This window comes from Hippopotamus amphibius, chromosome 2, assembly GCF_030028045.1.
Source record: "Hippopotamus amphibius kiboko isolate mHipAmp2 chromosome 2, mHipAmp2.hap2, whole genome shotgun sequence".
Lineage (NCBI taxonomy): Eukaryota > Metazoa > Chordata > Mammalia > Artiodactyla > Hippopotamidae > Hippopotamus > Hippopotamus amphibius.
In genome coordinates, this window is record NC_080187.1 from 68,578,422 (window position 1) to 68,603,680 (window position 25,259).

Genomic DNA, 25,259 nt, shown 5'->3' on the forward strand with positions numbered 1-25,259 from the left:
AATGACTACTTCCAAGCAAAAAACAGAGATTGTATGAGAGAGATGGTGTCATGGGAAGTTTTGCTTCCATTACTTATATAAAAACAACTAAAAAGTTGTTAATGGCACAATTGGAATCCTAGATCAATAAGGTATTTGCCTAATTAGTAAAATTGCTCACAGAAACCAGAGTAGCAGTAAGTTAGCTATTCCATTCATTCAACAAATACTGCCTACTACAGGCTAGGTACTGTTCTAGGCACTTGAGATATGAGTGAGCAAAAAAAAAATTGCCTGCCTCATGGGACTTACGTGCCAGTGGAAGGAAACAAACAATAAAGAATACAATGACATAGAAGCTAGAAGACTGTACATGCTAGGGAGAAAAGAAATGACAGTTGAAGAAGATATGGATTAAAAGGATACAACTTTAATAGATGGTCAGGGTAGACTGCTGGAAATCATAATCCCTGGGCTCAGTGTTTAAAACCTTGGGGAAATGAAGAGGGCTATGTCCCTCTAGCAGTCCTCTCGCAAATGCTATTCCACAGTCAGGAGCCACATTCTTTCCTGCATTAGCTTATGGTTTGATTTCATTATATCCTTCCTATAACTGCCCATGGCATCAAAACATTGATCTACAATGGTTCTCAGAGTGTGGTCCCTAGATTAGCAGCATCAATCTCACCTGAGAACTTATTAGAAACGCAATTTCTGTGATCATACGACCTACTAAATAAGGAACTCTGGGGGTAGGTCCCAGAAATCTGTGTTTTGAAAACCCCTTCAGATGATTCTGATGTCACTAAAGTCTAAAAAGAACTAAATTTCAAGTTTCTACTTTCCCTAACAAATGTCCAATCTTGTCCACTGACTAATTTAAAATTTCATGCTCCCGACCTTGAAAATTGAGTCTAGCCACAGCAGTATGGGAAATGAGGCTATCTGTGGGAGTATAAACATAATCCAGCATCTCCTTTCATTTACCTTTCTAGGGATTCTCAACCTACTTTCATCCAGGCATTTAGTCACCTACCACTGGTCATCAACCAGCTATCACATAGGACATGCAACCAATACCCTTTCTCAAGAAATTCTACATCCTGTACATCTGCCCTCAGTTTCACTAGGTACAACCACTTCCTATCACAACTAAGGTCAGCTGACCAAAAATAGCTGACCAAGGTTAAAAATATATAATTAGTGTTATTCAACATCACTAATCATTAGAGAAATGCAAATCAAAACTACAATGAGGTATCACCTCACACTGGTTAGAATGGGCATCATCAGAAAATCTACAAACAGTATTTGCTGGAGAGGGTATGGAGAAAAGGGAACCCTCTTGCACTGTTGGTGGGAATGTAAATTGACACAGCCACTATAGAGAACAGTATGGAGGTTCCTTAAAAAACTAAAAATACAACTACCATATGACCCAGCAATCCCACTACTGGGCATATACCCAGAGAAAACCATAATTCAAAAAGACACGTGCACCTCAATGTTCACTGCAGCACTATTTACAATAGCCAGGACATGGACATATATACAATGGAATATTACTCAGCTGTAAAAAGGAACGAAATTGGGACATTTGTAGAGACGTGGATGGACCCAGAGACTGTCACACCGTGAAGTAAGTCGGAAAGAGAAAAACAAATATCATATAGTAACACCTATATGTGGAATCTAGAAAAATGGTACAGATCAATCAGTCTGCAAGGCAGAAATAGAGACATAGATGTAGAAAACAAACATTTGGACACCAAGGGGGGAAAGTGGGGTTGGGGTGGGATGAATTGGGAGATTGGGATTGTCATATATACATTACTAATAAGAAAAAAAAATCAAATTGTACACTTTAAATATATGCAGTTTATTGTATGTCAATTACATCTCAATAAAAGCTCTTAAAAAAAAAAGACAAAATAGATGGAAATATTACACTACACTATTTCAAAGGACACAAATACTTACAGCTTATCATGAAGCAGTTCTCCCAACTTTAATTCTAAAAGAAACAAAGAGAAAAATCTTTTGAACAATACTGTATTTACATTTAACTGTTATTTCTAAGAAAAAAATGAAACAAAATATTAGCACCTGAAAAATGTGCTTGCAGTCCTTTATACTTCATTTTCTAAGAAATGGTCATATTATTTCAATTCAGTTACTAATATAACATCTTCTACACAGTGAACATTTAAATACTAACTATAAATTGAACTTCTGAGAATTAACAAGTGACCCATTACAGGCCACCATAATACAATCAGAATTATCAGCCTCATAAAAAAATAAAAAAAAAAAAACACTAATATATTTCTCCCTAAGCAAACTTTTCACAGAAATGTGTGTTATTTCTCAAGTTGTTTTTAAACCACTTGGCATCATAATCTAATCTGGTTTTGTCCCAGGAACAGTGTCGAAACTATTTTTTAAATTACATTTGATTTAAATAATGTAGAAAACAAGTAAACAGCTGATCAAAAGTGTTCATCCTCCATAAAGCAGTAGTTTTCAACCTTGGATGCATATCAGTATCAATTGGGGAGCTTTTGAAAACCCCAATGTCCAATCAGTACCCCAAACCAATTAAATTCTAGGAGTGGACCCTATAGAGTGGTTCTAAAGTATTCTAGATGAGTTCAGTGTGCAAGGAAGGTGAGAACCACTACTGTATCACTTTTAGTAGCTTAAATATTGATTGTCAGCTCCTGTGGAAGATATAAAGAAGCATTTTTCAGAATTTTACAAATCCCCCTAGCTAATCATAAGCTAAATAACATTCATTTCTTAAAGTTCCATGTTCCAAAACAGATAAATCAATCTGAAGCATTTATCAAAATACTATAATAAAGCACAATAGAACACACAGCAGTTCTCAAAGATGGCTTGGGAACCCAGGAGTCTATGATGTTAAAGTCACTTTTGCAATAATACTAAAACACTCTTTTTTTCATTGTGTTGACATTTACAATGATGATGCAAAAGCAATGGTGTAAAGAGGAAAGGGCAAAACTGCAGCTTCAGCACAAATCAAGACAGTGGCCCCAAGCTATACAGTGTATTCTTCATTTCCACACACTTTCACTTAACAATTCCTTGATGGAATAGTAAAAATTATATTAATCTCAGGGCCAGGACCAGAGTGCAAGTGAGGTATGTAGGGTACAAAATTAGAGGAGGAACTTTCAGGTAGTGCCTTCTTAAATTTTGTACCCTGTGTGCCTTACTCACTTCATCCTAGGGCTGGAACTGATATACCTAATTAAGTTTCAATCTTTGAGTACATCTTTTTAATATTCTATTTGACAAACGGGAAGTATATATAAACACTTCCTCTGCTCACCAAAGAGGTTGTCTCAAGGAAAAGCTCTTGCACAATTATCATGGAATGCTATTTTTACTTGTAAGAACAGTGACAAATTATATTCAGACTTGACAATATGGCATTTTCTTGAAAATAAATGAATTTGTCACTTTAAGAAAATAATTGATAAGGTGTACTGCCAATGATAAAATTTGAGCTTTCAAGAAAAAAATTAGAATGGTGGAAAACATGTATCTGCCCCTGTGAACCTGATAGTGTCCCAATACCTAAAAAGGCTTTGCTAATGATACTGGTGGTGATATTAACAAATGTGCTCACTATATTTGGTGAGGCCAGATTTACTTCATATACTTCTATCCAAACAACATGTGGCAACAGATTGAATACAGAAGCAGATATGGAATTCAGGTGCCTTCTATTATGCCAACATCAAAGAGATTTTCAAAAGTATCAAACAATGCCACACTTCAAAGTTGTTGTTTTGGAAAATACATTTTTCATTTTTAAAATGTTATGTTGACATGCAATGGGTTTATTACCATTTTCAAATGAATAAGTATTTTTAAAATTTCTCAGTTTTAAATTCTAACACAGTAAACATCAATATACATATAATACACATAAACAATACTTCTTAAAAGCATAAAAGGATATTTTTAAGAGCATAATGGGGTCCCGCTACCAAAAAATTTGAGAACTGCCGTAATGATTTACCATATACTTAGGGTAGATGTGGATACCAAAGAGCTTCACTGAACACTCCACAGACCTAGAAGTAAGTCGATCACTCTGGGACCTGATTTTATCATCTGTAAAATGAAGGGCTGTACTAGATGACTCTGTAAAGTTCCTTAGCACATCCTCCCTTTTGCCTTGGAAATGAACAATGAACAATAACTTGCAGCTGGAGTTTGGGTTTGCAGCAGTGCTAAGCACTTGAAGCATATGATTATTCTCCTGAAGAAATGTAATCTAATAGGATGAGAAAAACATGCAACTATTTGACAACACAAATACATTTTACCATCTTATAAATGAGAAGATCATTTGAAAACTAGTGTTACAGATCTTTGAATATATTTCTATACATAACATTATAAACGATGGTTAAGTTCACTGCAAGGGTTGAAGTATGAACGCCCTACTAAATTAATGATATAGCTGGAATCCAATACCATTGTACAGTGATAATTAAACAGATGAATTAAAGTTTGCCCCTGGGTAAAGGTGGCCAACGGAACACATGCCAACAACCTTTAATTCTCTCCTAAAATCTCATTTAAACAAAGAGAAAAAAAAATTTTTTAAAGAAAGCTATGAACCTAAAGGAAGATGAAAAGTAGATGCAGAAATAATACAACAAAATTTGGGAAACTTGGCAACAGAAAGACAAGTAGTTTCTTACCAAACCCAAGAAAAATAAAACCAGTAGTGGAGAAAGCCAAAACCAACCTGATTTAACACTTACCTCTGAAAGTGAGGATAAAGATGGGCTAAAATATGGAGAATTGAGCCATCAGACAGCCCAGAGCCCTGCCCTAATTTACACAGAAGGATAATTACCCCTCCCTCAACCTGCATGATAATGAAGACTTTCTTTGAAAAGGGCAAACCAAAAAATCTCCAGGGACAGAGGTTATTTGAAGGCTAGGGTTCAGCACTGGAAAGAGGAGGCATTAAGTGCATATGTGAAAACTCCAGACCTCTTCCCCCACTTAACTGTTAAATCACAGGCAAACAAATCTTCTCCTTCCTCAAGCAGATTAAATTTTCTCTATAATCTTTCCAAAAGGAAGGAGCTAAATAACTGACACCAGAGGTTCTCCAACACAAAAAGCCAAGTCAGATCACCTGACACTAACATTCACAGTAGAGACGTCCTGCTCAAAAATTCAGAGCTTCCTGCTAGCTTTTTGGTACCCCCACCCTCAGACAGGCAACAAAGGATTCTTAAGACATCTGAAGTAATCCCCTAATATTCAAGACAGAAACCAAAGAAAACAAACTAAAAAAGGCAGGTTGGAGGAAAGACACTATGTAGGGAAACAAAACTTCAAAAGAACTATTATTATCCTCAGACAGATAAAAACAGTGCAACCCTGAAACAAAAACAGAACACTCTACTTTTATTAAAAAAAAGAAACATTCAGAGGGGGGAAAAAAATCTTAGAAATTAAAAACACTACAGCAGAAAAGAAAAATTAAATTGAGAGATTTAGTCCACTCAGGCTGCTATAACCAAAATACCATAAATTGGGTGACCTATGAACAAACTTTTATTTCTCACAGTTCTGGAGGCTAGGAAGTCCGAGATGAAGGCACCAGCAGGTTCAGTGTCTGATGAGGGCCCACTTCCTACACAGCCATCTTTTTGCTATAACCTCACATGACAGAAGGGACTAAGGAGGCTCTGTGGGGTCTCTTTCATAGGAGTATAAATCCCAAACATGTGGGATCCACTTTGATGACCTAAGCACCTCCCAAAGGGCCTACCTCTTAATACCATCACATTCGGCATTAGGTTTCAATATATTATTTGGGGGGGACACAAACATTCAGTCCACAGCATTGAAGGAAAATACAAAGAGATAGAAAATGGGCAAGAAAGGATAAGAAAAAAACTGATAATCAACCTAGACATTTTAATATCCAAAAAGTAAACACTCCATAATGTGACTACAGAAAAATACAATGAAGAAATAGAGTAATTCAAGAAAGTTCCCCAGAACTGAAAGATCAGACAAAGTGAAAGGGCTCCAGAGTCATCAACAAAGCAAACCACTGTGAAACTTCTGAGCACAGGGAACAAACAGAAGATCCTAAATGGTTACATATGAAAGCTCAGTAATCAGGATGTCATCAGACATTTGAGGAATGCCCTCAAAATTCTCAACCATACCCAGAAGTATTATCAACAAAGTGGGAGAATAAAGGCATTTTCAGACACCCAGAGCCTCAAAAAACTGCATCTCCCATGTGCTTTCCTCAGGAAGGTAATAAAGATATCTAAACAAAACAAGCAAGAAAAGTAAGAAACCCCAGGATGATGATGAAGTAAGATCTCAGGGTCACACCAGGTACGAGAGGCAAGAAGTCCACACAGGAGAAAAGTAAGAGACTTGAGAAGAAACTTCTTTATGGAGATTAAAAACAATAAGGGTGTGTGATGCGTCTGAATGACTTAAGAAGATTTAGACAACTGGTGAAGAATGTAAGGAAGAATTAAATAAGCACATGGTTTTAGAGTAAATATTTTTTTGCATAAAACAGAACTATGTAGGAAGGGAAAAGCAACAACAGTTTTTTACTCTTGGGCTCAGCTATGAATAATGTTTACATAGCTATAACAATATGGGGGGAAGGCCTAGATAATGCCCAAAATGAAAGTGGGGAGAATCAAGAAATAACAATAAAAACATGCTATCTAGCAGGGGCCCCCCCCTGGTCCTGGTCCCTGGCATGTTAGGAATCTGGCCATAAAGCAGGAAGTGAGCGGTAGGCCAGTGAGCGAAGCTTCACCTGTATTTACAGCCACTCCCCATTACTCGCATTACCGCCTGAGCTCCGCCTCCTGTCAGATCAGCAGCAGCATCACATTCGCATAGGAGCACAAACCCTACCGTGAACTGCACATGCGAGGGATCTAGGTTGCATGCTCCTTATGAGAATCTAATGCCTGATGATCTGAGGTGGAGCTGAGGGGTGATGCTAGCACTGGGGAGCGGCTGCAAATACAGATATCATTAGCAGAGAGGTTTGAGTGCACAGAGACCATAACAAATCAGTTACTTGCAGACTCATATCAAAAGCTGCATCTGGTGGCAGGCTTTATGGTGGCAAGTGAGTTGATGTACTTCAACTGTACAGTTGCATCTGGCAGGGTTTAAATCAGAATCCAACACTTATTTTCGTCTGCGCGTGGCCCGCTCATTATTTACCATTTCCTTCAGTGCCTCTTTCCTGCATTGCGTACTTGTCTCAGTCACAGTTTTGGTAAGCCCACAAGCTAACCCTAGCCAAAACGAGTAAAAAACAAACGTCGCTGGAGGGTTTCTCTGAAAAGGGGGAAAGACCCAATGATTAGACAGCAGAAGATTCTAAGACTGCCAACAAAAAGAAAGCTTCATTTAAAAGAAAATACCAAGAATCCTACTTAAATTACAGGTTCATTGCAACTGGTGATTCACATTCTCCAAGTTCGCTTTTTATAATGAAAGCTTCAAAACTGCTTTGCCACATGGAGACCAAGAACCCTACGTTAAAAGACAAGGCTTTGGAGTTTTTCAAAAGAAAAAAAAAAAAGAATACATGAACACGAAGAACAGAAGCAATTACTGAAGGCCACTGCTTCATCAAATGTTATCTACTCTGAGAGCATCATTCATAGTGCCTAACCACATTGCTAAAGCTAAGAAGCCCTTTACTATTGGTGAAGAGTTGATCCTGCCTGCTGATAAGGACATCTGTCACGAACTTTTAGGAGAGGCTGCAGTTCAAAAGGTGGCACGTGTTCCTCTTTCGGCTAGCACCATAACTAGATGAACTGATGAAAGCAGATACCGATGTTGACGACAAGGCAACAATGCTTGTTGTTGTGCGATATATTTTTCAGGAGGATGTGCATGAGGATATGTTGTGTGCGTTTTTGTTGCCAACCAACACCACAGCTGCAGAACTATTCAAGTCTTTGATTACATATCAGGAAAAATGAATTGGTCATTTTGTCGGTATACGCACAGATGGAGCAGCTGCCATGACTAGACGGCTCTCTGGTTTCACTACTCAGGTCACTTCTGAACATGAGTCTATGCACTGTCATCCACAGAGAAATGCTGGCTTGCCAAAAAACGTCACCTGAACTTAACAACGTTTTGTAGGATGTGATTAAAATTATCAATCATATTGAAGTACATGCCCTTAACTCATGTCTGTTCACGCAGCTCAGTGAGGAGATGGACGCAGAGCACACATTATCTTCTCTTATACACAGAAGTGAGATGGCTTTCTAAAGGTAGATCACCGGCCAGAGTTTCTGAGTTATGAGAGTTGCTCCAGAGATTTCTTTTAGAAAAACAGTCACCACTGGCAGCACATTTCAATGACACAGAATGGATCGCAAAACTTCCTTACTTGTATAACATATTCAACCTGCTCAACAAACTCAATCTGTTACTTCAGGGGAAAATGACAACTGTGTCAAGTCAGCAGATAAAGTGGCTGCATTCAAAGCCAAACTGGAATTATGGGGGAGACAAGTGAACACTGGTATTTTTCACAGGTTTCAAACAGCAGAGATTTTGAAAGACTGAATCAAGGCCTTCTTTCTGCCAGCTGGTGCATGATCACCTATCTCAGCTTCCAAAAGAGTTTGAGCGTTACTTTCCAACCACAAAAGACTCCCAAACTGGGAAGCAATGGATCTGCGACCCATTTGTGAATAAGCCAGGTGAATCGACTTTGTGCTAGAAGAGGATCAACTGCTTGAGATCACAAATTATGGTGGCCTCAAAAGTATGTCTGAATGGACCTAGAGACTGTCATACAGAGTGAAGCTAAGTCAGAAAGAGAAAAACAAATATCGTATATTAACACACATATGTGGAATCTAGAAAAATGGTATAGATAATCTTATTTGCAAAACAGAAGTAGAGACACAGACATAGAAAACATATGGACACCAATGTGGAAAAAGTGGGGTTGGGATGAATTGGGAGATTGGGATTGACATATATACACTATTGATACTATGTATAAAATAGACAACTAATGAGAACCTAAAATAAAGAAAAAAAATGCATGCTTGATATAACTGCAAATCTTCATACATTCTGGATTAATGTCAAGGTGGAAGATCCTGAGATTGCCACAAAAGCACTGAAAAGCTTGCTTCCATTTCCAACATACTACCTTTGTGAAGCTGGGTTTTCTGCAGTGACAGCAACCAAAAGGAGATTACAGAGTAGACTGGACATAAGCAACACACTTCGGATGTCACTGTCTCCCATCACCCCCAGATGGGACCATCTAGTTGCAGGAAAACAAGCTCAGGACTCCCACTGACTCTGCATTATGGTGAGTTGTATAATTATTTCATTATATATTACAATGTAATAATAATAGAAATAAAGTACACAATAAATGTAATACCCTTGAATCATCCCGAAACCATCCCTCCCACCTTGATCCATGGAAAAATCATCTTCCGCGAAACCAGTCCCTGGTGCCCAAAAGTTGGGAACTGCTGTTTCACAGGTTGCCCCGATCTTTCACCGGGACAATTTCTGTTCCATCTTCTTCCTCTTAGAATAAGATGAAAACAAACAGTACAATGATTCTCAAACTAGGGTTCGTGAATTGATGGAGTGGAGTGAAAGTTCATTAACAAGAATTTATACTTCTTTTATAATAATTGATAAATAATATACAATCAGTTCAATGATCTTTTTGAAAGATTATAGAAACATATTCAAGACCAACAGGATGATAACATTATAATCAAGTATTGCTACAGTGTCAGTGCCCAAACATGTGTTCATAATTATGCTGGTTCCAAGCAATCACCCACAATGGCAGCATTTCATTTAATACAGGTTCTTATACTTCTGAAGTACAAGACCCAGATATTCTCTGATCTGAAGAAACATGGCATTAGAATTTTCATTTATTCTTAAAAACAAATATATTGTTCTGGGTGAGAGAAGACAGAATAGGAAAGAAGAGAAATAAGAGGCTTAAGCATCCTGGATTTTAAATGAGGGAGGAGAAAAAAATGAAAGGAGTTTTCCAAAAGACCTAAAGAAACTGGACGGATAAGGGGGTCCTAAACAGTGATAACTGTTATAAAGACTGACTAAAGAAGAATGAACTAAGCCATCAAAGAGAGAAGAAAATAGGATAAGAGGATGGGCCCATATCCTCCTAGAGTTTAAAAAGAATGAAAGTAATGATAGCTGACCATGGATTACCTCTGGGCTCTAGACACCTGGTAGTGTATCATCCTAGGAGAGGTTGTTGACTACCCAGAGCAAGTGTGGAAGAAGGGAATCTAGCAGGCAGAAGCAGCAGCAGCAGTGTATCGTCTATGATCATTTATGTTTAAGTGAAGTTTCTAAGTTGTGACTCTATAGTTCAGAAAGTGCCTAAACATAGACAACCAAATAGAATATAAAGAGTGAAGGCTTTACGGGTAACAAAATGAGATGGTTCGAATTAGGCAAGGTGTCCCAGAGAAGCAAAGCTTAGAGGTGTAATTTAGAAGAATGACATATCACATATCAGGTAAAATAACAGTGATGGCTCTATACATTCAAAATAATTTGGAAAAGAGGAAAAAAAAAAAAGGCCTCAATGTCAGCTAGAGGAAATGTAGTGGAAATTGTGCCACCTGACAACAGGAAATAAAAGAAATGATGAAAGTCAGAATTTGATCCAGAGGATTTTGAAGAGCCACTAAAAGAATAAGTAGAAATGTGCATGAAAAATGCTGTCATCAGTATGTAGATTATTTTATAGTACTCTTCCCGAAATCACCAAAGTCTAGCCAAATGCCATCAAACTGTTAACAAAAAGAAACCACTGTGACAGTTAAGAAAAAGATGTAATGATATATATATTAAATTTAGTTTTCTGAAAGTTGTTAGAAGTCTAAGCTATAATCAAGGCTATGAATCTGATTATTTCAAGAAGAAAAAACAAATTATTAATACCATGAACTCAAGACTGCTAACAGCCTTCAGTCCTAAAATCATACACAAAAGATTAATTCTATATCAACTTTTTAGTTTCAAGAAGTATACCTCAGGACTTCTTAGGTGGCGCAGTGGTAAAGAATCCACCTGCTAATGCAGGGGACACGGGTTCGAGCCCTGCCCTGGGAAGATTCCACATGCCACGGAGCAACTAAGCCCGTGCGCCACAACTACTGAACCTGTGCTCTAGAGCCCGTGAGCCACAACTACTGAGCCCATATGCCACAACTATTGAAGCTCACATGCCTAGGGCCCGTGCTCCATAACAAGAGAAGCCACTACAACGAGGAGCCTGCGCACCACGATGAAGAGTAGCCCCTGCTCACAGCAACTGGAGAAAGTCCATGTGCAGCAACAAAGAACCAATGCAGCCAATAAATAAATACAATAAATTTATATATATATAAAAAAAAGAAGTATACCTCACATTTGAGCCACTTGAGACAGTACAAGGGCTAATTATGGAGGAGTTAATAGGATAGTTTGATGCTGGCAACAAAATGATATGCCACCCTCTCTCTATCCACACTGAAGCAGGAATTAAATCATATTTCCTACTCAAGGTTCCTTTCCCGGAGAAGCAGAATTATTCACTGTTCCTCAAACATAAAGGTCTCACTGAACTTTGGCCCTAATGGTTCATCTCAGTTTAGAGTAATCCCCTCACATTCACTTAACAGAAGCCCACTCCTTTATGGCCCAACTCAAGCCATATATACTTCATAAAACTTTTCCCATTTAGGTTCATGATAGCCCTCTAATATAGATTACTTAAAATCAGTGCAAAATCATAGGTGTGATCCACTTAATTTAAGAACAATGAGCACAAAAGCTTCACTGTGACTTACACTTCTTTCTCCCTTAGACATATATGGGCAGTCACCAACTCCCAATCCAATGTTCTTTCCACTATCTCACTGAGACAGAAAATGTATTTCAAAACAGTCAAAGGGTAAGCACATGATTTATCACTTTGCTTATACTCAGCTGGCTCCCTTTTCCCCTGCAGCTACTCCAAGTCTTTACTCCTCTCCCTAAGAGCACTATTCTAAACACACATCACCATCACTAAATGCCTATCCCACTTGTTCACTAAGAAAATAGAAGCCATCAAGCTGTGAATCCCTTCACCATTCCTTCCCACACACTTAGACATATACCTGCATCTCCACTATCTTAACTTCCATTCCTCCTATCTCATAAGTCTCTATTCTTTTCCTGAGGTTAATTTCTCTACAATGTTCTTGATCCCATCCTTTCTTAAAGCTCAAGTTTTTACTCTACCATTTGTTCCTTTCTCTCACCTTCATTCTCTCCCTAAGGGTCTTTCCCCTCAAACAACAAACATGCTTATTTCTCCGATCATTTATGGTCAAGCATCTACTGAACTTACTAGGTACCAGGCACTGTTCTGTGTGTTAGGATTATCGACAGGATCTCTGCACTCACAGAGCTTATATTTCAGTGGGTGAGGCTAACAATAAACAATAACTGAAATGATGGTTTCTCATAGCAGACAAATACTATGAAGAAAATAAAATAAGGTGAGTCAACTGAGATGGAGTTGGATAGAAGAGAATGAGGGGATAAATCTGTTTAGATTGCCTGTTTTGAGACCTCACTGGGCCGGTAACATTTAAGTGGTCAGGAAGGAGCCAGCTATGTGAAAACCTGGGGACACGACCTTGGTGTGTTTAATGAGATAAGGACCTCATGACTAAACATAATGAGTCTAGTGGAGCAGTGGTACAAAAAAGGTCTGAGGCAGACACCAGATCACATAGGCCATGGGGAAGAAGTTTGAATTTTATTCTACATGCAACAGGAAGCCACCAGAAGATCTGAAGCAGGGAATGACATAATCCGATTATTTACAAACCTCAAATATACAATAATTCTCCTGTCTTTAGGGCAACAGAATTTGTGTTCCCAGTTTGAAATTATTGCAATGTGCTCTCTAACCTGTTACTTAAAGTTAGAAAATTTTAACAGAAGAAACTGCCTAAACATTTGTACTTATTGCTATATCCTATATAAACTGGCTTTAAATGAAGGTTAAAATCAGAGGACAGAGAATGAATAAGTGTGGTTAACAAACTCGATAAACCACACTTACATGTTTTTTTCCATTTATTGAGATAGTTTAGAGATCACAATCCACATTTTTATTGTATCCTTTCCCAAAATTTGAACTTCTAATTCAAAACTTCAAACTCACCTCGACAAGCTTCTTCAAAATCTTGGGTTATGTCCACCCAGTTTGTATTGCTTTTTTCCATCTTTTCTGGTATACTGAGCTCCCATCCTGAATCATCATCTTCTACAGAAGCTTTCATAACCATTATGCCTATAAAATTAATAATGGTGTAAAAGAGAGGATGTAGCTTTCAGGGCAACAGTATTTGCACACCATGTGTGTTGAAGTATTGGATGAAAGTCTTAGTAAACTGTTTAATCAGAGCTCTTCTGAGTCTGAGGATGGCACTGTAAAAAACTACCTTAATGCAATTAAATCTCACGTTAATTAACACTGCTGCTGCTCATTTAATAATAGCCCACCACCTACCAGGATTCAAACAGTTTGCCTATTTAGGAAGAAAAATCACAAACCATCCCACCACTGGCCCAAAGAGAACCAACTCCAGAGTTTCGTACTTTCGACACTGGCCACAAATAACCAAGGCAATCTTCAGGGTCCCCTCTCGAAGCCCAACATCCCATGCAGCAACTACTCAAGTCAAGGTGGTCCCTCACCCGCCTGGAGCTCGCCGGGACCACCTCTCCCGGCCCGGCCGGACCCCCGCACAGCCTGTCCGAGGGGCACAGCGTGAGTGAGCGCACCGCCGGGTCCCAGCCACCCGGCCCAGCGCGGGGGCGCACCTGAGGCGGGGACCCGCCCCACCCGGGTCAGCCCCGCCCGGCCCCGGCCCCGGCCCCACGGGCACGGAAGCAAGGACACGGCTGTCGTCGCGCGGGGGGACGGGCACGCCCGGTGCCAGGTCGTCGCCCCGGTAACACCGGGTAAGGCCAGGGCCCCGGCGGGCACCGGGCACGAGGAAGCCCGCAGCTCCTACCTGAAGCGCGGCGGGAGGGCCGGGGCCGCAGGGTGACCTGGCGTCCCCAGGGTCTGCCACACGCGCGGGGGGCTGCGGTTCTCGGGCGCGGGAGGGAGGAAGTCTCAATGGCTCCGCGCGGCGGTCCCTACCTACTTCTCCCGTGGCCACCCGCGCCGCCACGGACCGTCGGAACCGCGGAAATAACGACGCCGCCACCGCCGCCCCCTCCCCTCTCAGCCCTGCCCGACCGGCCGCGTGCGCGCATGCGTACGCCCGGTGCGCGCGACCCCGCCTCCTCTCCCTCACGCCTGGGGACTTCGCGCTCCCCGGCCACACCCCCTTCCTCGCCCCGCCATCATTCGGCCGTTGGCGGTCATCGTCTCTTCTCGCGGGATTAGAGCCAATCGCGAGACCGGAAGCTACCTTCCTTCTCCTGCCTGCGACCGAGTCTGGACTAGTAGGTGGGTCTCGGTAAGGGGCGGAGCCTGGGGGCCCAGAGCCCGCCCCGCCTCGCCCCGCTCGGCTCCCTGGGAAATTCTTAGAAAGGTGTCAGGAAGGCGCGAGAAAGCAATGGAAGTACCCACAGACCCTAGATGTGGAGGCCTTGAATGAAGAACCCAGCTCCGAGAGTTCCACGAGCTGGTGCTGCCTGTCACCGGTTTTATGTTTCCTGGAGAGCCTGGGGATTTCGTGAGGAAAAATGGAAACAAAATATCATTAGAATCAAGCCAGTTATTTTCTTTTAGACCCTTTACATGGTTTAGATTTTTCCTAAAATTAATAAAATTGTCAGTTTTAAAAATGGTGGTAGATAAGTATACTAGTACGGGTAGGAAACGAAAGGCATCTTTACCACTGCATAGCTGTTCAGATGGCCAAAATTTAAAAGATGATACCAAATGACGACAACATGGAGCAGCTGGACCTCTCATATGTTGCTGATGGGAGTCCAAAATGGTACAACCACTTTGGTAAACAGTTCGTCTTTTACTATAAAATTAATCATGCTTTTGCATGATCCAGCAATTCCACTCCTAGGTATATACTTAGGAATGAAAATGTGTCCACACAAAAGCTTGTACGTGAATTTTTATCACTTTATTTTTAATGATCAAAAACTGGAAACAACCCCAACGTTCATCAGCCGGTGAATGGACAAACAACTTGTGTCATATCCATACAAAGCTAGGTAATTATCCATATAATGAATAGTAATTACCAACAAACAAGGATGATTACTTGACATGCAAAAATATGAATCTCATAAAACATTATGCTGAGCAAAGGAAATCAAGAGTATGAGCAAACGAGTATGATTCCATTTACATGAAATTCTAAAAAAGATTAATCTATCATGACAAAACAGAACAGTGACTGCCATGAGGGAAGGTGGATGTCAAGGAAGGATTAATTGGAATAGGGCTAGGTGATGTGAGGTGATGGAAACGTTCTGTATCTTGATTATGGTGGTGGTTATATGGCTGAGTTCATTTGTAAAAGTTCACTGAAGTACACCCTTACAACATGTGCATTTTACTGTGCAAATCAAACCTCAATAAAGTTGATTTAAAAAAAATACATCTTTATGTCTTATATATAATAATGTTTCCTAAGGGCAGGAGCTTTGTCTAATCAAAGTTCTATCCCTACCATTAAAGGCAGTGATGGGCATATAGTAGGTACTCACTAAATACACTCAAGATGAGACTATAGAAAAGAATTACAATAAAACAAATTTATATTGTTTCTCCAAAAAACATTTGATGATCTTTGCAGAGGCCATAGGAAATCTAGAAAAGGATGAACTGACTGCATCTGAGTTATTCAATATTATATGTAGATTGTGACAAAAACCAAGACAGCACACAAAAAAAACAAAAATAAGATGCCAAATTTTCAAAAGAAGACTGCTTCCAAAATAACTCAGAAAAAGAAAGAAAGAAAAGAAAAGAAAAAGAAAAATCATCAGAACAAAGTAGCCAAGTGAAACAGGATTTTCTCAATTTCTTTACTAAAATTGTAATTTATTTGAAATTCAAATTTATTTTCACAAGTTCTAATTATCTCTCTGCTTTAAAAAGCATTTTCCCTGAGAAAGAGAGGCTTAACTTATGATGACATCCATATACTTCATAGTGTTAAAAATGAGCATTTTACACATTAGGTAGACTACATATTGAATAAACAAATGCAAAGGAACTGATGGACAAATTGTTGGTCTACCTAAACAAGCCTGCAGAGGTAGAGTAAGCTTCTGAGGGTGTACCAAAATAAAGGCATGACCCTCAACTAACTTCTGATTTCAAGGGAGAGAGTTGTATGTTAACAACTAAGTAGAACCATTAACAACTGATGTCTCTTAAAAAAAAAAAAGAAAAAAAGAAAGAAGGAAAGAAAGGAAAAGGAAATAGAGTAAAAATATCCTACTGTGTCACCATGTTTCTGTGACAAAAAGAAACATGGCATTATTTTTTCTTAAGTATAGGTAATATCAGTTTAGTTAGTTCTATCATATTTACATTCTCATTTTTAAAAGTCTTACATTTTATGTAATGAGAGAGATGTTAATGCCCATTTATCCCTTTCATAAATACACACATACATGACTTATTGCTTTCTTTGTAAAAAAAAAATTTTTTTCAAAATTCCTTTTTATAGATGATTTTCAAGCAGTTTTCTGGGACCTATCAAGTCAATTTTTTACTTAAAAAAATTTAACTACTTAGGTAGGTTGCTTACAAGGCCATCAGTAAGTTCTCTGATGCATAGATATTGAAACTCTTAAAATTCTATCAAAAGGGAAGTGAGCATAGAAGACATAACCAATTGCAGATAAAATATGAAATTAATGAATTAGAAGAGAAGGTAAAAGAAAAAACTACTGGATAAAAGCATGAATTATATAAACTTTAGACCTCAATTGAAATATATTGTAAACAATTTGAATCTATTGAGCAAATCTGAACACTGACTGGATATTTGATATTATATTTTTAAAAATTTAGGTAGTATAATGGTATTGTAGTAATCTTTTAAAAATAACAGTCTTAACTTTTGTTAAGAGATCCATATTGAAATACTTATAAGTGAAAAGATTTGAGGCCTGGTATTTGCTTCAAAATCATCCAGTAGGTTTGGGGGTAAATGGATAGAGAGAATTAGATTTGTTGATAATTGTGGAAAATGGTGATGGATATAAGGGTTCATTATACTATTCTCTCTACTTTTGTGTATGTTTAATTTTTTCATAATAAAAGTTTTCTTTAAGAAAGAAATTAATAGCCAAATGTCTGTCCCTAATGGCTTTATCTCATTGAAAGACAAAATGGTCCTTCTCTTCTGTGTTACCATAGTCTAGCAATATGAGTAACTGAAACATTGCAACAAGTATGTTGCTACAAATTAAAAATGTTTGTGTGGAAACTGCAAAGTAAACTGGGAAATTTAAAATTGTCTTCCCTTAAATGTTACACTAAACAGGTACTGTTCAGTGACCTAAATTCTTTAATATTTATTAAAATTTTACTACCATAACCATTGGGTATTTTTCTTTTTTCTTTTTCTTTAAAGTAAATTTCTATTTATTTATGTTTGTATGTATGTATGTATGTATGTATTGACTGTGTTGGGTCTTGGTTGCTGCATACGGGCTTTCTCTAGTTGCAGCGAGCAGGGGCTACTCTTCATTGCAGTGCGCAGGCTTCTCATTGCGGTGGCTTCTCTTGTTGAGGAGCAGGGACTCTAGGCGGGCAGGCTTCAGTAGTTGTGGCATGCAGGCTCAGTAGTGGCTCGCGGGTTCTAGAGCACAGGCTCAGTAGTTGTGGTGCACGGGCTTAGTTGCTCCATGGCATGTGGGATCTTCCTGGACCAGGGGTCGAACGCATGTCCTGTGCATTGGCAGGTGGATTCTTAACCACTGTGCCACCAGGGAAGTCCTGGCTATTTTTCATGCTATAAAACCAAGATAAAAAATTACCTATGCATGTAAGCCAACATATAAAAATCATCCATAATCCCAGGCTGAATGATGACCTTTGTTCATACTGTTCATTCATTTTCCATGCATATATATGCTTTTTGTTTGTTTTGTGTGTTAAAAGTGGGTTCTCACTGTATATATTGCTTGGTATTCTGTTTAACTTCAAAGTGGATTATATCTTTCACATTAATAAAAATTATCGTGGAACACTCTAGCACACAAGTATTTTTCCCACTCATAGGATTCTTTTAAATCTCACTCATATCTGTGTTTTTTCTCCTTTGTGATTTTTCTGATCTTGATCATTTTTTTTCTTATCAGGTTCATAAGAAGTTTAACTCATAATTTTTCCATTTGTGTTTTTTCCCCCAAAAAAGCAGCTTTTAATTTTCTGTCCTTTTTGTATGCTTTCTAATTAATTAATTTCTTATATTTTTCCTCATTAATGCCATCTCAGGCTCTTTTGGTAGTCCTTATTCTAATTTCATAAGGTGAGTTTCATAGCAGCTCTTTACTATAGCCAAGACATGCAAGCAACCTAAATGTCCATCAACAGATGAATGGATAAAGATGTATACACTCAGCCATAAAAAAGAATGAAATAATGCCAATTGTAGCAACATAGATGGACATAGAGATTATCACACTAAGTGAAATAAGTCAGAAAAAGAAAGACATACCATATCATATCACGTATATGTGGAATCTAAAATATGACACAAATGAACTTGCCTACAAAGCAGAAACAGATTCACAGACATAGAGAACAGACTTGTGGTTGCCAAGGGGGAACAGAACAGGGTAGGGATGGATTGGGAATTTGGGACTAGCAGATGCAAACTATTATGTATAGAATGAATAAACAACAAGGTCCTACTATATACACAGGGAACTATATTCAATATCCTGTAATAAACCATATGGAAAAGAATATGAAAAAGAATGTATAACTGAATCACTTTGCTGTACAGCAGAAACTAACACAGCATTGTAAATCAACTATACTTCAATAAAATGTTTTTAAAATGAGTAGTTGGTTCCTTTAATTTTCATTCTTTGTATTTAATAATGAGGAAATGTGAGATGATTTCTCAAGAGGTCTTTTTTGTTCCCTAAATGTTTCTTCTTGGAATAGAATATGGTCTTCCACATATGCATTGTCTTCTTCAGTCTGGCTGGAAGCTCATATTGAAGCATGGTGCTTCAAAGAGTAGATCTAAAGTTTTGTGCTCCCAGCAGGGGCTTGTCAAATGTTGCCTTCACTATGAGAAGACCTGGCTCGCCATTCAGTTGGTGAATCTCTGACAGCATCATCTTCGAGTCTTTTGTCTTGGACTGGTCTGATTTCTCAAAGGTGCTTCTGATCCAGGGCCTTCATGTATGGCTATGCAACCTGGGCACTGTACACCAGGGGTGTCTTTCACGTAAACTGTGTGTATGAAAGGCTCCCCCAGAGCTGTGCAACTTAGCAGCTTTGCTCCAAAAATCTACTAGCTGAGTAGCCATTTGGAGTGGAGGAAGAAGCCTGGGAGATGAGGGAGGGAGAATCAATATCCATTATAACATTTTCACTTAATCTCCCTTTTTCATAAGATACCACCCTCTCTCATCTGTCCCAGTATCCCTTCCCTACCCCATGCTAGCACCCCCTTTGCCAGAAATTCTCTCCTTTACCTTTTCCAATCTTCTTTATGGCTTGAGGAGGGGCAATCACAGGCATACAGAACTGGGGAGGAGATGTCAGGTCCTGGTACTTCTGAAACATATTCCCCTTCTTTTAGTCTCATCCTAACCTCCACCTTGGGAGATAGCTGGTTCCATCTGTTCCTGGGTCTTCTAGGTGTTTCTGTGGTACAACATAGGTGGTTTCTTGGCTTTTCCCATCACTGGCTCATGACCCAACTCTTTTGGGTCTGCTAAGTAAGTGCCCTCATCCATCTGCTTCATGTCATCGAAACCATGGTTTTTTCTTCATCCATTTCTTTTGTCCTTGTGAGTGTATGCCTTTTCACTTTCATTTCCTGGAGGTTGATACCTGTGTCCAGTCCTCCGTATTTAACAGGAAGTCTGACAAAAGGATCTGGAGCAAGTCTCTTGAACATGCTAAATTCCATGTCCTCATTCGTACAACAATGACTTCACATCACTTGCAGAGTTGTGAGAATCAAAGTTTAGAGAATTGTAAAATTACATAATGTAATCCTTTTTTTCTCTTTCTTCTGATACCTTGGTTATTTAGTACTACTTGACTACATGGTCGAGAAGGTTATTTATCTAGTACTGAAAGTTAAGTTCCAGTACTTCACTTTTGTCACATTCAGATTCATGGCTGCTTATTCCATCTTTGAGGAAAAGGATCTTTATTTTATACCCTCATCTCTTCAAAAATCCATTTCAATGACCTGAGTTTATAAAACTATAAAGCACTCATGCTTCAGCTTCAGCACTTTGCAGAAGTACTTTTTAGTTGCCTAAAAAGCAGCCTTTCAGAAGCTCGAAGACTTACGTTAAGCCTCTTATGACTGTCAGCCCTGGGATAAAAGGTAAAACCACTTTTATTCTAAACTAAATTGAGCCAAAAATATAGATGCTTACATGAGACATATCCTTTAGACATGACTTTTTAAGAGCTATAAATGGTCATATTTACCTTTTAGAAATGAAATATGAAATAGTAATTTAAACTGCACTGGCCCTAAACACCTGAAGTCCTTGGGGAGTTTTGTCAAAGTTTAAAAAAACATGTTTCTGCAACTCAAATGCAGAAAATCACGAGAAGAGCATTGTTATTTATAGAACAGCATATTTCCATCTTTTTATGCCAGTTATTCTTTAAACTATGCTTAAGTACAAACAAACAAATATTCATTGGTATTATAAGTAGGAATATAAAATATGAAGTTAATACTAATAATATGATTCATTCAAAACTAGACAGCAAAGCCAAAAAAGAATGCAAAATGAAATCTATGCTAACAATCTTTCTTACAAATTATTACCAAAATTATTTGAAAATAATCCAGATATACTGGTAGGAAAAAAAGTATGTAGGGAAAAAAAAAGATCTGTTATAAACTAAGATTGTTAGCTTTTCCAGTACTGTTCTATTCTTTTTCTCCTTAGAGACCTTCAGGAACTAGGAATGTCCTCAGGGACATTCAAGAACTAGATATGCTCATATATGAAATTTAGAGTTATCATTATGATGTCAACACACAAATGCTGGAATACCTGGAATTTTACTAAAAAATCTGAAGAAGCATCATAACTTCAAGGTTCTTCAAGAATCTAAGCTATGAGATATACCGTTCTACACACATATGTATTACAACCAAACAGAGACAACTTAAAGATGTCTGCAAGCACTTCTCTTCTTTCATTATTTGCTTATCCTTTCTGGAAATTAAAGTAGACTGAGCAAGATAGGACATGCCTATTTCTTAGGATATTTGCATACAATTTTCACTTCTGCACATCCTGTTTGTTCTGCTAAGACTGCATTCATGTTGTGGACTCTTTCTCCACAACACAGACCTTTAAAAACTATATGATTCTTTGCATCTTCATGTGGTGCTGGTCTCTCTTTACACCATATGAGAAAAATGCAAAGAAGAAATATTATCTCTTTTACCATCACTGCATTCCAAACTTTTATTTTTCAGTTCCATAACATTTTAATTGATTACTTATATAACACAATATTCATTAAGTGTCTTTTTTTGCACAATTTACTCTTCTTTGCAGTGGTGATATCTCTGTATGTAAGACAAACAAGATCCCTGCTCTCACAGAAATTATGACTGAAGTGAAATTATTCTGGTGTTTTATTGTGAAGCAAATTAAGCAAATTACAGGTAATTGAGAAGAAAGAAAAGCAGGAAATTAATTCAATGCAAGCACAATTATTGTTAGCATTTTAGTCTCTTTGTTTCTTTTTTTTTTTTCTTTTGCCAGAATTTGTTGTTGTTTTCCCTTTTGGGTGTATTGCTGGGGGGAGAGGCAGGTATTGTTTAACATAGCAGAGCCTACATTTTTGCACTTGTAAACATGTGTATCTGCATAACTTTCACGGCAAGCATTTTGAGAGTCTAAAATATTCAAATGTTTACTGTTTCTTGGCATTGGCAATTGAGTAAGACCCTAGGTTCACATATCCCATCCTTAGGAATAACTGGTCTACTCTGGAGTTTGTGAGAATGCTCCTTACCTCCAAATGTTTTTTTAACTTCAGACTTGCTGACGAGAGGTCACTGAGTCTATAACAGATTTACACAGAAAGGAGACAGGTATTTATGCTATTGACAAATACTATGACACACTTTCCCATAGAACTAACATGCTGAATAGACCAATCCAGATCAGGATCATGAGGGGGTTTTTTTTGTTTGTTGTTTTTGTTTTGCCCTACGATGTACTTAGTGAACTCTTGGCATTATGCTTCTTCAAAAATTTAATTGGCTTTGGGTGTCAGAATTATAAACTTAACCATTGTTATCACATTGGCACTAGGTGAAAATATATTCAGCATTACAAATAACTGCCATACAAATGAATTTTTGGAATATGACTTATTATAAAGTGTTGACTGATACAGCAATGCTATTTTTCCTTGTTAAGGAGAACGATTGTCAATGGATAGAATCAACTGTGTTCACCTATTTATTTCATCCAGTTACAGGCAATTGGGTTATCTTTGCTTGGAAAACAATCTCTGGCTTTAGTGATATTATTTGAAGCACTTCAGATAAACGGACCTAGAATTTAAGCCTCAAATCCCAAATATGTGCAAAGAATTTTCTAAGCTTCTGTGGCTGTACCAAAATAAAGGCATGACCCTCAACTAACTTCTGATTCCAAGGGAGAGAGTTGTACGTTAACAACTAAGTAGAACCATGGAGCTAGGATGAAGGAAAGTGCCACAACAGTCGCAGAAGCTTTGAAGAAAATAAAAACACCTCAAAGTATGGAAGAAAATTTTGTAAGCCATATATCTAATATGGGACTTGTGTACAGAGTACATTAAGAACTGGCACAACGTTATAATAAAAAGACAAGTAATTCCGTTTAAAGATGGGCAAAGGATCTGGACAGTTCTCCAAATGGATACACAAAAAGCCAATAAGCACATGAAAAGATACTCAACACAATAAGCCATCAGGAAAATGCATATCAAAAACCACAATGATACCACTTCATACCAATAAAAGGGACCCATAATAGCAAGGGTTAGTGAGAATGTGGAAAAATTAGAACCCTCATACATTGCTAATGGGAATGTAAAATGGTGTAGCTCCTTTGCAAGCAGTCCAGCAGTTCTTCAAAAGGCTAAACATGAAGTGACTCAGCTATTCCACTCCTAGGTAAATACCTAAGAGTAATGAAAACATATCCACACAAAAGCATGTATATGAATATTTACAGCAGCATTGTTCACAATAGCCAAAAAGTGGAAATAACCCAAATGTCCATCAACTGATGAATGGATAAATAAAATGTGGTATAACCATATGATGGAATATTATTCAGCAATAAAAAGAAGTGAAGTACTGATTCATGCTACAACATGAATGGACCTTGAAAACTTAGGCTAAGTGAAAAAAGCCTGTCACAAAAGACCATATATTATATGACTCCATTTAAATGAAATATCCAGAATAGGCAGATCCACAGAAATTAGGAAATAGATTAGTGATTGCCTTGGGCTAGAGTTAGGGGTGTGATGCCTAAGGGGTACAGGATTTCTTTGAGGTAATGAAAATGTTTTAAAATTGATTGTGGTAATCGTTGCTCTGAATATACTAAAAAGTCATTGAATTGTACACTACTTTTATTTTTTTATTTTTTATTTTTTGGCACACGAGCTTAGTTGCTCCGTGGCATGTGGGATCTTCCTGGAGCAGGGATCGAACCCGTGTCCCCTGCATTGGCAAGCAGATTCTTAACCACTGCGCCACCTAGGAAGCCCTGTATGCTATTTTTAAATGGGTGAATTTTATGGTATGTGAGAGCTCTCAAAAAAGCTGTTTTTAAGAAAGAATTTGGGGTATTTGGAGAGTGACTGCAAACCATCATGAAGAATATTTGAGAGTGTTGAAAATGTTCTAAAATTGGATCATCATGATGGTTTCACAACTCTAAGTTTACTAAAAATCATTCAAGTATACCCTCAAAATGAGTGAAATTTATGGTGTGTAAATTACATATCTGTAAAAGTTTTTTTAAAGTAAACTCTTAGAGGATTTGAGATTCCAACTCAGAGAGGCAAGAAATATTTTTGGTCAGAACTCAAATTCCTGGAATAATCACGCTTCCTGAGGCAGAAGTCAAGCTCCCTGTAAGACAGCATTGTTTGTGGCCAGCCTGGTACCACAGAGAGATTTGTGGCCACCCACAGGGCCAGAAGCAGAGTTGCTAGCAACAGTATCTCACAAATTCCAGCTAACTAGTCGTGTGTTGATTTTCAGCTCTAGGTTAGGTGGCAAAAAATGGGCAACTTGTGAAGATGGGCATTTCTGCATGGCTCCACCTAAGCCCCTAGACACAGACCTCTATGCGCTTCCTAGTAGAGCTTAATCATCCATCATGACTTCTTTTTTTTTTTTTGTAAGGAAGAAGAAAGTTTTTGTTTATCTCCACAATGAAATTTTAATAACATCTATTTTATAAGAGCATTTATTTATTTTTTATATAGCTTTATTGGAGTATAATTGCTTTACAGTGTCACGTTAGTTTCTGCTGTTTAACAAAGTGACTCAGCGATATGTATACATATATCCCCATATCCCCTTCCTCTTGAGCCTCCCTCCCACCCTCCCTATCCCACCCCTCTTGGTAGCATCATGACTTCTTATATGGGAGTTATTCTTGGGACAGTATTTATCTGAGCCCCTGGATTGGTTCCTGGTAGATGAAATGCCCTAATACCCCTAGAGAACTCCATAGGTCAAATAAGTAGAGGAGATGTGATGGTGGTTGGGGTTGGGGCGGGTGGGGGGTATTGTCCACCTACACAACTTCAGGGTGAGTCAGAGTTCAGAGTTTTCAGCAGTCAGGGAGAAAACAGAGAAGTAGAGCAGCATCTGACTGGTACCTCTGTGCCCTCCCATGCCTGCCGGGCCAGAACACATCCATAAGGTAGTCACCCATGCAGGCAGAACAGC

The 25,259-nt window shown here is 38.4% G+C and overlaps 1 protein-coding gene across 4 annotated transcripts in view; it reads right to left on the reverse strand.

The window, feature by feature from the left end:
• Positions 1 to 14,432, reverse strand: part of NAA35 (N-alpha-acetyltransferase 35, NatC auxiliary subunit) — a 98,471-nt gene extending 84,039 nt beyond the window's left edge. Inside the window, exons 1-3 of one of the 4 annotated variants that reach the window (XM_057721309.1) lie at positions 14,270 to 14,432; positions 13,283 to 13,411; positions 1,960 to 1,993 (exon numbers count right to left, since the gene is read on the reverse strand). In XM_057721309.1, coding sequence (XP_057577292.1) covers positions 1,960 to 1,993; positions 13,283 to 13,406 — 158 coding nt within the window. In that variant the 5' untranslated portion in view covers positions 13,407 to 13,411; positions 14,270 to 14,432. Of the gene's footprint in view, positions 1 to 1,959; positions 1,994 to 13,282; positions 13,412 to 14,138 lie in introns of those variants that run through there. The other 3 variants (XM_057721311.1, XM_057721308.1, XM_057721310.1) reach the window with 3 other exon arrangements.
• Between the last annotated feature and the right edge of the window lie 10,827 nt (positions 14,433 to 25,259).